Consider the following 13,430-nt stretch of genomic DNA (forward strand, 5'->3'; position numbering starts at 1 on the left):
TGACATTAGTCTTTATTAATAGACTAATAGAAAATGACCAAGTACCCTCATCTTCAACTTATAAATAAAAAAAATCTGATTTTTTTTCTCAATAATGCTGAAGTAACTTCAACGTAATATCTCATATCGCACTTTCATGCCAAGAAGTGTCGTACGAGGTTCCAAATTGAGGTCACAAAATGATAGTATACCACCAATGTAATTAGCAAAAAAGTAAACGAAGCAACACGAGACAAAGCTCGGAGATAACTTTGTTGATATAATATTGAGTTTACATGGTGTGACACATAACAAAAGCAATAAATGTGTTACAAACAATAGATGATCCTATAACACGCAAAACTTCCACGTAGCTTGGTTCGAGGGCTTCAGTCAACGTGAGTGTAGCACGACTCTTTTTTTTCTTATCAAAATCTATCAACTTCAATATCTTTTTATCCTATTCATCGTTACAACATACAAATTCACGAATCGAAATTTTAACCAAGAGAACCCACGAATCAAGTAAAATAGATCCATGAGGTAGGCCATTACTTGCAAGAATACAGTCGAGTTTGGGCCAATTACCCCCAAACACGCGCTAATGATTGGTTCCGATATACGATCCAGTTGCCTAGACTTGACGTGGTATTTATCCAAATTCTGGTTGGGCCACTCAAATGTGGAATCCAGACTCAGAGAGAATTTTAAACTTTAAAGGCGCTTGGTGGAGAGAGGGGGACCAAAGGGACAGAGAGATCTGTGCATACGAACAGTCAAAGAGAGATAAAGCTCACTTGATCTATAGATCACTTTTTCTCGATTTCTTCAAAAAATTAGGGCAGAAAACAGTAGAAATTGAGCTTATTTTATTGAAATTGATCTGCAACACCAGAAGATCGAATTACTTCGGTTCTACATTTTATTTTTCTGTGAAGAACGGTGGAAGAATTGTCCAGATCGAAGAAAATTCCATTGATGCGTGTTGAGGTTTCTTTGGAGCTTGAACAGAGATGGAATCGACCGAGTTCTATATATTCTGACGTTTTTTTCTTACTGAAAGAGTCGAAGATAGGTAAGAACTAAGAAAGACAATCATTTTAGTTTAAAATTACTCAAAGCTTTTCTCAGATTTTAATTTGATCTAAATGTTGATTCTAGTAGGTTTTTTTTTGTTGTCTCTTGACGAGAAACGATGGAAGAAAATCTTAGATTGTGGAAGTCTTTTGAGTTTTGAGTGTTCCAGCTCTCTATATTGAGTCGTGGAAAGATCGAGTTAATTTCTTTAACGCTTAGAATTTAGATGGAAAATCAGGTATTTCGTTTTTGTTTTGCTGAAGAGTTTTGATTTGGCAAGAAAGTTGCCTCATGAAATAACTTGTGGAGTTTGGAGATCATCGGATCGTGGATCTACACTGAGGAAACTATTGGAATTTAGAAATTGTAGGTGTTGAGATCGAAGTTGCAGTAATTTTTTCAAGAGAAAGCAGAGGAAAGTTTGAATTACAGCTACCGAGACAAAATCCTTTGTGTTCATTCTCCATAAATTTGTTGTTCTGTGCGTGTGGATGCTTGTTGTGTAGAGGTTTAGCTGCAATTTCATGGCAGGTTTTTCTATCCAGAATAATCAAGATATAAAGCAATCTATTGTTTCCAGTGTTCTTTAAGTTCTGACAATTAGCCTTGTCAACGAATTACTTCTACTCGTTTCTTGAGAGATAGAGAAAGAGGGAGAAGCAATGGTCTGTTTGCTTTTGGGCTCAACAGAACCACCGATAACACGGCGAGCTGGTTTGCGTAGGAAACAAGCAGGACGTGGCTCATACAGAGGTAGTTAGAAGAAAACAAAAAAAGGAAGAAGATTTGGAAGTTTGTTTCTGTAACGTGAGGCATTTTCCCTGAGTATTCAACAAATGGAATCCACTGCACTGAGGCAGTTATTGAAAAGTCTTTCCCATAATTCACAATGGGAATATGCAGTCTTTTGGAAGCTCAAGCACGGGAGCCGAATGTAAGTTGTTTCTCAGTCATTTTGTTCAGTTGGGTGTCTTCCATTTTAGGAGTAGAGTAGGCGCATCTTGTACTCTAGCTGATGTAATTGTTCATTTAGTTTCCTACTCATCAGTATATCTATATACTGATGGAATTGGATTTAGTGTTGTGCCCATTAATGGATGAGTGATGCTAATTTATGTTCTTGAAACTTTTTGAGTTTAGTGTCGAAGTTCAAGCACAAAATGAGATCAAGAATATGGCTAACTTTTTATTTTTATTTTGTGCAAACACTCATGTTTATATAAACAACTCATGCTGTGTGACCATTGTAATAAAATAACAATTTTAGATGACAACATGGAAATGATGAAGTTGACATGTTTAACATTAATCAAGTTATTGGGGTTCTGGACTTATTACAAATGTAAAGAGAAGTTTCATGCTACACAAAGATAACTTATATCTTCAATAAAACTGTTGTCTTCTGAAGAATACTGAACAATAGCCCTTTCTTCTTCTTCTTATTTATTAACTAAGAATTGTGTTGTTTCAGGCTTCTGACTTGGGAGGATGGGTATTGCAATTATCCAAAACCAAGGGAATCAGTGGAAGTATTTCAGACAATGTTTTCTTCAGTGAGATTGTTAGGATTACTTCTTCTGACTGTGAAAGCAGTGCATTCAATGGAAGCTTTGTTGGATACCCAATCGGGCTGGCAGTGGCGACTATGTCGTGTCGCATGTACTCACTTGGAGAGGGGTATGTTTATTTGCTCCAATCTTATAATTCCATGGCTTAACCTAGACATGTGAGTGCACAATGAAAACATGATATTTTTCGATGTTTATGCTTTTGATCCAGCTGTGAATCACAATTCAAACTGGATCAGACTTTTCTTGGGTTGTCTATGATGATTCATTCATATCCTGTTTGTGTTGCGCTGGTTGATTGTTTGTATCAAATTGAATTGGATTTTCTTGGAGGCAAGCTACAAAACTGAATTATAAAATCTAATTGTTGTCTGTAAGTATCTCTAAAGGGATTCTGTTAAAGAGTGTTAACTAGAGAACATTGAACTTATCACAGAAATAAATAAAGTTATGTTGGGGAATAACATTAGCTGGGGAACTTATTTATGATTTTTATCAAGCAGGGTTGTTGGGACAGTAGCATCCACTGGGAAGCATTTGTGGTTTTTTGCTGATGAATTCAACTCCCAGCTACTTCCTAAGGTAAGAGACCCAAATTATAAAATTCCAGATAACTGTACACATGACAGGAAATTGATTCAGTTTGTTCAATTTACAGTATCCTGATGAATGGCAACTCCAGTTTGCAGTAGGTGTCAAGGTAACAACTTTCTGACTGGGATAGGTTGACACGCTGAAAAGGCCCACATAGAGATGATTAAAGGCTTGGTTTTTGGGAACGATGATCTCTTCAACATGGTGATCATCTTCACACAAAAATCAGCACTGTGATTTCCATGTGGGTTCTATTAGTGCGAGTGATCTAATATGTCAAGAAATGTCTCATTTTATCCATCCCATGTATATAGTATTATGCATGTATTCCTATGTGTATTTCCATAATTTGGCAGTTTTTGAAGATGTAATATTGATTGGAGATCTGATGGTCTTTGCAGTCTATTTTGCTTGTACCTGTAGGTCCACATGGGGTTGTGCAACTTGGCTCATTAGAAATGGTGCGTGAGTATTTTGAGCTCCATATAGTGATTATAGAACTAATTGCTAATTGTTGAGATTGAATGTGGTACATCTTGGAGCCACTGAGTTAATAGTCTCAGGGCCTCCAACTTTGGAGATCCCTGCAACCAAGGGAGCATTGACCTTCCTGATATAAGCAATACACTGGTTGTTTTCTCTCTGTGTTTCCAGCATGGATTGTGGAAATTTCTGTGAAATGGTGAACACGTGTATGGCTTGATTAATACATGTAAGATAGATAAATGCTAGTATTTAAAAATAAATCATAAATGTCAATACTTCAAAATTTTAATTACATCACTTTTACACTGAAGGTGCTAACTTGCCGAGTTGGTTAAAGTTTGCAAGTGTTGATACCACGACCTAGGTTCAAAACCTTCTTTCATCTACTAATTGCTATCCACTAATTAACTTGCTTATAAAAATAAAAATAAAAATCATACTTCAAAATAAGGAACACAAGTATATAATTTCATAAGTTTTCTTTTTTCCTTGTATGGGGGGCTATCTCAGCTGCCTTTTTTTCGTTTTCAATAAAATTTTACACTTATAAAAAAACGTATATAGAAATACGCCGCAATAAGTATTTGGTCTAATCATTGATTTTTTCCCTATCTAAACATCAGGTCACTGAGGATCCGATGTTGGTAGCTCATATCAAGGATATGTTCAATACTCTTCAGCATGTTCCAGGGGCATCTATCCCTTTTATCTCAATTATGGATCTCCCAGGTCTGGCGCAATCATCTCCGACTTCTCTTTTCCTAGAGAGCTCAGTTGAACCATCATTTATGACCGGTAACATGCCGAAAAAAATTCAGTCAGAACTATCCGTGAAAACAGACTCATTGGCACTTGATGGTATTCAAATAACGAACAAACTATCAACCATGAATGTTGGCATTACTTCACAGTACATGGATAAAGATATTCTTCAGGTCCCAGGAAAAAATGTGGGTAGCATGGAGGGTATTGTACCCGATGTTTCTCTTCTTGAGTCTGCACTCACTCATATGAGTATGAACTTGTTTCATCCAATGATGTGATGGATCAGCCTTCCGGTGGTGAGACTGGTAAGCAGACAGATCATAAAAGTGTACGTAGCTTTGTAAGTTTTCCGTTGGGCTCTGAGCTACACAGAGCACTTTCTCCTGCTATCCAGAAACAGAACAATGGGTCTCTGTGGCACCCAACTGTTTCGGGTGAAAATGTATGTCGCAGCTTGAGTCTGACCTGTGGTACAGAAGTCATTGGGGGTATGGAGCCTTCAGTTGGGAAATCCAAGGGATGGTTTTTGAAGGGAGATGATGCAGAAAATCTCTTGGATGCAATGGTTGCCGATGTTTACGGTGCTTCGGGTGATGCTGCACCTAATAGATCCAACGGTGTCAGATCACCTACTACCTCATTAGGACAGTTTGCTCCATTTTTCAAACACAGAGTCAATCTGGAAGCGGTTGCTTGGAAGTTCTTACAAGTTCTTCATCAGAGAGAATGACAAGCGAGTTGATTAATGAGGAGCATCATAACAACAGAGTTGGGTTTATACAGTCAAAGAAGAGTTCCAAGTTATCACACATGGGCAAAAGAAAGGCCAGACTTGGTGACGTTAAAAGGCCGAGGCCGAGGCTGAGGGACAGACAGATGATCCAAGATCGGGTTAAGGAGCTGCGAGAACTCATCCCTAATGGAAAAAAGGTAAGATACTATTTAGGGTGTCTGCTTCTTGTGGTTCTAATATCGTGCATTAGCTAGTGATTGATTCCTGTTCTTTTCTACAATGATACAGTGCTGCATTGATACTCTGCTAGATCGAACCATAAAGCATATGTTGTTCTTAAGAAGCACTTCTGACCAAGCTGAGAAGTTAAAGCACATGCATCCAAAGGTATCTGTCCAGGTTAAACTAAATTTATTTCCTCGTTTTATTTCTCACATAGAATCCAGGGTCAACTAAAAAAAAGCCATCAAGTAACTGAAATGATCTGCAGGTTGTTGGTAGAAAGAGGCAAAAAACATCTGAAACTCAGGGTCACCAGAATGGCATGAGTTGGGCCTTTGAATTGGGTAGCCAATTTGGAGTGTGTCCTATTGTCATCAAGGACCTTGACCACCCGGGGCACATACTGATTGAGGTTTGTTCCATTATTTCCAACTCTAGAAAAATGTATTTTCGCAAAAGAAGCAATTTCGTTGCTTCATAGTTTAGATAACATTAGAAATTTGCTGTTCATTTTCCCAACTTCATGCACATTTTATGCTGAATTGCTCTGCAATGTCTTGCCCAATGATCTATGACAGATGCTCTGTGAGGAGCACGAGCTTTTCTGGGAAATCACACAAGTCGTCCGACGGTTGGAACTGATTATCTTGAAAGGAGTACTGGAAAAACATTTAGACAAAATGTGGGCCCACTTCATTGTGGAGGTATAAGATAGATCATGATGTCTCTAATCCAGTTATAGCTCATGTATTGATCTTGGGCTCACATAATGATCATGAAATACTGAATTATCACATTTTTGTTGAACTCAGGCTTCAACAGGCTTCCAAAGAATGGAAATCTTCTGGCCCTTGATGCAGTTATTGCAGCGAAACAGTGCCATCCGAAGCATGTTATGAGGTTTTTTCTTGCGTGTGGACTCAACCAGGTGATGAGGTGAGGGTCTTGTATTATTTCCTAGGATGAGACCTCCTCAGAACATATAGGTACAGCTAGCTAGCTAGCATTTCATGGTATTGTAAATTACATGGAAAATTGATTGAATTATATTATATCTGGATGCATAGAAAGACAACGTTAGGTTGAACATCTCCAAAATTATTTTTCCTGTTATTGAAGTGATGATAAATATGGATTGATCGTTCTCCATCTTAACCACAACAGAATGGATTCATGTGTGCTTATGGCGACACTCATATATACGTTCACATTAACACCAGGGAAGGGTCTCATGTCATGCCGGTCCCCAATAATCATGATTGACCTCTCTCTCTCTCTCTCTCTCTGGCGCGCGCACACACACACACACACACACAAAGAGTAACTGAATGCACGAGCAGGTACACTGTGTTATTCGTGTGAATGTAACATGCAAATAAAACCTCCCCTATAAGATACCATATGAGTCCATAAAAAGCCCCCACAGTAAGAAAGGGGAACTGAAAAAGCACACCAAACCAACGAAAACATTCAGTGTTTGTTATTGAAGAGAAAGATAAGAGAGATGGAGAGCAAGAAGAATAGTATTAGTTCCTTTCAGATGCCCCTCCATTACCCAAGGTACACCAAAATGACTACCAAGATATGCCTGAGTGGAAGCTTGACAAGCTCCTTGTGGAATACGGGTTACCACTTATTGGCGACTTAGCTTACAAGAGGGAGTTTGCAATGGGGGCCTTCCTATGGCCAGATGTTGTCAATGTCCCTCGGTACACTCCCAAATCTTCTCCGTTTAAGGCTCCACTAGAGAAGAGTATCTCTAAATAGTTTAGAAGCCCGAGTGTGCTACTACCATCTCAAGTGTTCTGCAACTGTTTTAGCTACTATCCCATGGTGTTCTTGTTTGTTTCTAAATTCTCCCCCATGCTTTATGTTGTCGCCCATGTTGCTATGGTAATTAATGTAAAACCTTTTTTTTTTTTTTCCTGAAACCTCCAAGGTTATAATGTAGACTTGGTTACTTGTTGCCAAATCCATTGCATCATTCATCTCTAAAACTATTTAATAAGAAAAATCCCCCCAAGAAGCAACGTCAGATTTTCCTGTAGCCATTTTGAATATACTACAGAGGCAATTGACCAAAATCATCCAATTAAACACATTTGGCCTTCCCTCCCAAAAAGAAGAGGTCTTGAGTACAAGCCCCTTCGCTGGCGACTGACAGGGATTTTCCCTATTTACCAGTATGTGTGGTTTGGTTTGTGGGGTATTGCATTTACTTGGGGGGGGAGTAAAGTGTCAAATAGAAGCTCTGTTTTTTTAATGCTAGATTTCTAGTTTTGGATTTAGGATTTTATCATAATTGTAAACAACTACTTTATAATGTTGAGATTACCTTTGTGATGTTTGAAGAGTATTTTAATATTTAATTGGGTACAAATAAGATAAATAATTTAAGAAATTGGAGTGTAATAAGTAAAAGTTAAGGTGTCAATATCAGCTCTCTATGGGCAACATAAATCCCACATCTTGGTCACTGCATTTGCTTTCATTTCTTTTTCTACTACCTCTATCCATGTCAATTTTTACCTGTTTCCATTTCAGAATCTTCACACAAGAGAGAGAGAGAGAAAAGAAAAAAAAAAAAATCAAGCCCTTTCTCAAACCTTTGAGAGTTGAGGCATTAAATCATGTGCAAGGACACAAACAAGAGGAATTTCACTTTCCAAGAAACCAAAGACTTCTCCAGCTATAGAATGAGGATCTCCCACAGTACATGCAAAATGCATGGCAAAGCAATCATCCTCAAGAAAATCTGAGGTTTCTAAATCTCTTCTTTTAAAGAATCTCACCTCCAGAAAATTAATTTTGACACAAAAATCAGTTCTTGCGTACCATGTATAGGGCTTAACTTTCCACATAATTATTGCCTAGGCGCTCTTTGGTATGTGGAAAATGTTGGACTGCCTTCGTTTGATACTGTATTCAACACTGCGTTGACGTGGCAGTGCATAGAGACTCATTGATTTTTAAACTTGTATCTCGAGGTAAGATATCTATAGTTATATGTGCACTGCCCTACATTTCCACACATCTTATACCGAGGAGGGTTCCTTCAAAAACCCCAATTCTTCAATTGTGACACATTTTTAACACAAAAATCTCATTCAAAAACTAACTCAAATTAAAAAAATCAACAATGCCACGTCACTTCCATTGCTCGCAAATGCAATAAACACCAATACATACATCGAATTGTAAAAATAAATCGCATACCCACCAATCGTAAAAGAATCACTCGTAATATATTTTCTAGAACCCATCCCCTTCACAAGAGAATATCTCTTAATCGTATAATGATGCGAACCATTAATTGTTTTGTTAACGGATTTCGATCTTGAATCTTGCGACAAATCAAAAATTGAAGATCTTCACTTGTTGTCTCTAAGAGTTGTCCCAAATTTCACCATCATTCCATTGTATTTCATTTTTTAAGTTTGAGAGTTATGTGGAAGTTTCGGTGATTATTCATTTTCAAGACCTCAGACTTAATTCAAAAGAAAGTGTAAAGGGCACATAACCATACATCCTTTTCTTGTGTATCCAGATGAAAATTATCTATGATTCTGTGCCCTTGCCACATCAGCTGCGTATCCAAACGCGTGCATACATCACGAATCTTTGAGTAGAACTACTCTTAGTAAGGGTCAAAATCATACGACACGTGGCTATTGATTTAACATCTTAATACTCTCATATCTTTACGGCGAATCCCACTCAGCAGTCAGGTAAACCCTAGGGGTAGGTTCGTTATTTCAAATTATGAAGGTGGACAATTTCGAGAAGCAAAATAAGGGCAATTTTGTAAAAAATCGAGATTTTTTCCCTCTTAATTTCATCTATATCTATAGAAAGCAAAACCCTAATTTTCTCTTTGTTGAAGCACAAGAGAGGCGGACGCAATTCTCTCTGTTTCAGAATCAGAGGTAATACTCTCTCTTCTATTCTGATTTGATTTGATGATTATGTTCTCTTACGTTCTTTATAATCTCACTGTTCAGTCTCGTAACTGTTGTTAATTTGGATGGACTGTCGAAGAGTGTAGACCATAAGATCATACTTGTCGCAATTCTCTCCTGAAACACAAAACCAATTCCACTGGAAGTGTGTGTTCATGTCTTGTTTTTTGTGATATTTTGGTTTCGAGATCGACAGTTGATGAACCTTCATTGATTACATTTGACTTTTTTTCGAAATTTTTAATACAGTTAAGAGATCAAGATGTATACGGCTAGGAGGAAAATCCAGAAGGACAAGGGTTTGGAGCCCACCGAGTTCGAAGAATCGGTTGCGCAGGTTAAATGCCCAAACTTTTGATTTTTAATTTTGGGCTCGATTTTAGATTGGAAGGTTTTTATTTAAAAGTTCAGTGGTTTGTGCAGTCTTTCTTTGATTTGGAGAACACAAATCAGGAATTGAAGAGTGATTTGAAAGACCTTTACATTAATTCAGCAGTGTAAGAAGAGTGATCTATTTGTATGATTAAATTGATTTCATTTGATTTGATTTGGTTTCTAATTAATAATTTTTTTCCTCCAATTCTTCCTTCTTTTACCATGCAGTCAGTTTGATGTTTCTGGGAACCGAAAGGCTGTAGTTATTCATGTCCCTTATAGACTCAGGAAATCATTCCGGAAAATTCACGTGAAGTTTGTGCGGGAGATGGAGAAGAAGTTTAGTGGGAAAGTGAGTAACTTTTATTCATTTTTTTCATATTCAAGATTTATTATTGACTAATTTGACAAATCTTCAAGTTGAGCAATGCCAGCCACGGTATTAAATCTCGTCCGAGACTGAGACGAATACGTCTCAGTATCATCCACCAACAAGACAGTTAGACAAGTCAAACTTATCGGATGAGATTTAAAATCATAGTTCATTTTTCTCATTGTTGAATGGGAAGACTCATCCAAGATGACTCGGTCTTAAAACCTTGATGCCAAAACAAGTTTTAAAACCTTGATGCCAGCTGGTCCAGCCAATGTGCCCAATACTCCCTGTTAATTGGTGGAGGGTGGATTTACAGTGGGGGCAGCAAGGGAAATTGCCCCTAAAAGAATTTTTAAACGATATAAGGATTTATATGCTATTGTGATTGATAATAGCAGGGGAAAACAAAATCCTCCGCTATTGCTCACTCCAAGAAAATTTGAAATTTGCAAGGGTCATATTTGACCCCACATAGGCAAAATCCTGGGTCCCTTGGTGATGGGGTGGTGGCCTGCCAACATCCCTAAAGGTGTTTAGGTTGACTTGCATCCAAATGGGATAATTTGAATTGGGTTTTCCTGACCTTATAGCTACATTAACTTAACTCAAGTTTCACGCACACTATGTAACAAGGACACCAACACATGTCGGTGTCTAACACAAGTTACACAACCCCTTGCAGAAGCCCAAAACACCAACAGGTTATACTCATGTATTACGATATTAGTTTTAAAATAAAACCAAGGAAAGAAAAATATGAAAAGTAAAAGAAAACATTTTTATACATCATATTTAATATAAATGGATTGCACTGACTCTCTTTAAGATAATTTTTAATAGAAAATCATTGAATAAGAGAGTCACACAACCTTAGATTATAGGATGTGATGTATCTGCCTGACACAACAAAATCCTAGAAGAAGTTTTGTATTCTTGGTACGTAGGTTTCATACTGTAAGTTGTTTAGTTTCTGCATGATGGGTTCCTTAATAACGTGTTTCTGATTATTGTCATGTTGTAGGATGTAATCTTGATTGCCACAAGAAGGATATTGAGGCCACCAAAGAAAGGCTCCGCAGCTGTCCGACCTCGCAGCCGTACACTCACTACAGTTCATGAGGCCATGTTGGAGGATGTTGTGTATCCTGCAGAGATTGTTGGAAAGCGTGTTAGGTACCGAATTGATGGATCCAAGATCATGAAGGTGAGTAAATTTTTTTTACTTACTGGGAAGTACTTTCACAAATTTATTAGTTTCTCTTCCTTTCCTGAGCGTTCTTTTCCATACCAATCTTGATTTTGACTTCGAAATTGATATATTTTATGCTTTTAAGAATTAGTCTATACCCCTTTAGTTCCTAAATATTGATAAAAACCCCAGAAATATTTGGAAGTAAGTGGAAGGAGAGCAATATGGATATAATTGGTACATACGTGTGGGTGTGTGGGGGTAGGTAATCTATTATTAACAACTTCCCAACTCCTTTCACTGTAAAGACATACGATATTCTAGTGTATTTTTGTGGGTGTGAGGGTGGGTGTGGGTGGTAGGTAATCTATGGAAACTTCTATTTGAAAGAAACGATTGCTTAGTTACAGTATTGATTTTGGAATCTGTATATTTTGTGGTAACTGCATCGAGTATTTTCCAACAAACTGTTTATCCATGACTGAGGGGGGGGGGGGGGGGGGGGGGGTGAAAGGCTTACGGTGGATACCTAGGCACCCAGAGATGAGGAAGGGCGTAGCAAGCGACGAAATGCTTCGGGGAGTTGAAAATAAGCATAGATCCGGAGATTCCCGAATAGGTCAACCTTTCGAACTGCTGCTGAATCCATGGGCAGGCAAGAGACAACCTGGCGAACTGAAACATCTTAGTAGCCAGAGGAAAAGAAAGCAAAAGCGATTCCCGTAGTAGCGGCGAGCGAAATGGGAGCAGCCTAAACCGTGAAAACGGGGTTGTGGGAGAGCAATACAAGCGTCGTGCTGCTAGGCGAAGCAGTGGAATGCTGTACCCTAGATGGCGAGAGTCCAGTAGCCGAATGTGTGTGTGTGTGTGTGTGTGTGTGTTATAGTTATTGTTAACGTGCTTCTTGCCTCAATTTATTTAAACTTTAAAGACATGAAAAATGTTTTTTCTTTTTTAACCTGACCTTTGCTTTGTTAACTCCATTTTGAACCATCTTTTGAATGTCAGGTTTATCTTGACCCAAAAGAACGGAATAATACAGAATACAAACTAGAGACATTTGCTGGAGTTTACAGGAAGCTTTCTGGAAAAGATGTGGTGTTTGAATTTCCGTTAACAGATTCTGCTTAGAATACCTTGAAGGTATATCTTAGTTGTTTTTTCCCTATTTAGACTTCGGCATCAGTTGACTAGAGACTTGTTTTGGTTGAGGCAATTTAAAAAAATTATGGTAGTAAGTTTTTATTCATTGTGGTTGAACTGAATTTGAGCCTGGTAGGATATCATTTAAGATTGATTTTTAAGTACTTCCTTGGTCTATTGCTTCTGATTCATGTCGTTTATTGGCTGGTCTGTGCTCAAGATGTGTTTTTATTAATGAATAATATAGGGACGTACAACCTAAATTGACTAACATGGGTCTCTATGTGGTCCAATACCATGAGAGAGAGAGAAGGGTTTAAATGGTGGATAGATTTAAACTAATTCTAAAATATGAAGAGTGAGACCAATCAAACTTGTGATGAGAGAAACCACGTCAAAGCTAGAATAAGTAAATTAAACAAATTAAAAAATATCATCCTTATCAAAGTTCAATTCCATATATGGATGGCTAGGTTGAACAAATCATGTTGAATTCAGCTATACAATGTTTATTCTCAGTAAACATGTTTCTTAATTATCTGACAATCAACATCATAAAAGCAATCCAATCTTAATATCTTCTTTTTGTACTATAAAATATTGTTTCTAATCTGATTGGAATATGTACATGATATATTGATACCTATTATTCTTGAAGTGATTTTCCATTTTATCAATCTCCTTATGGCCAACAAGCATCTTGGGGTTCTAACTCCTTATACAAGCGTCTTGGGTTCTAACTCCTTATAAGCAATGTAGAGGTCGATTTTGTGATAAATTGATTTCAATCACGATTTCATCATTCAATCCATAAAATAATAAAAAGAGCATAAAAAATAGAAAAATATGAATTTTTTACGTGGTTTGATAAACGTGTCTACGTCTACGGGTTCGGAGAATCGTTTCATTATAAATCTCACGATTACATGATTTTTTTACTTCCACTCTTTTTCTACTATCTCCC

General features: G+C 37.5%; 1 protein-coding gene and 1 pseudogene across 3 annotated transcripts; both read left to right on the forward strand.

Annotated features, from left to right (window-relative positions):
• Window positions 1-571: 571 nt before the first annotated feature.
• LOC147399641 (transcription factor EMB1444-like) lies at window positions 572-6,590 on the forward strand (annotated as a pseudogene). The gene is made up of 10 exons (XR_015179103.1): window positions 572-1,990; window positions 2,528-2,733; window positions 3,128-3,206; window positions 3,283-3,324; window positions 3,620-3,679; window positions 4,328-5,399; window positions 5,491-5,589; window positions 5,693-5,836; window positions 6,003-6,128; window positions 6,237-6,590. The product of XR_015179103.1 is annotated as a transcription factor EMB1444-like (transcript).
• Window positions 6,591-9,213: 2,623 nt separating this feature from the next.
• Window positions 9,214-12,630, forward strand: LOC147399642 (small ribosomal subunit protein eS7-like). Of its 2 annotated transcripts, none has more exons than XM_086445095.1 (6): window positions 9,214-9,350; window positions 9,633-9,720; window positions 9,807-9,880; window positions 9,987-10,110; window positions 11,156-11,338; window positions 12,332-12,630. In XM_086445095.1, the coding sequence occupies exons 2-6, from the start codon at window positions 9,646-9,648 to the stop codon at window positions 12,452-12,454; spliced, it is 579 nt and encodes a 192-aa protein (XP_086301221.1). In that variant the 5' UTR covers window positions 9,214-9,350; window positions 9,633-9,645; the 3' UTR covers window positions 12,455-12,630. The 2 variants fall into 2 exon arrangements, with proteins under 2 accessions (XP_086301221.1, XP_086301222.1); XM_086445096.1 differs by lacking the exon at window positions 9,214-9,350 and adding an exon at window positions 9,448-9,528.
• The last annotated feature ends 800 nt before the right edge of the window (window positions 12,631-13,430 follow it).

The sequence above is a fragment of the Akebia trifoliata genome, chromosome 6, assembly GCF_017979445.1.
Source record: "Akebia trifoliata isolate Shusen 1 chromosome 6, ASM1797944v1, whole genome shotgun sequence".
Classification (NCBI taxonomy): domain Eukaryota; kingdom Viridiplantae; phylum Streptophyta; class Magnoliopsida; order Ranunculales; family Lardizabalaceae; genus Akebia; species Akebia trifoliata.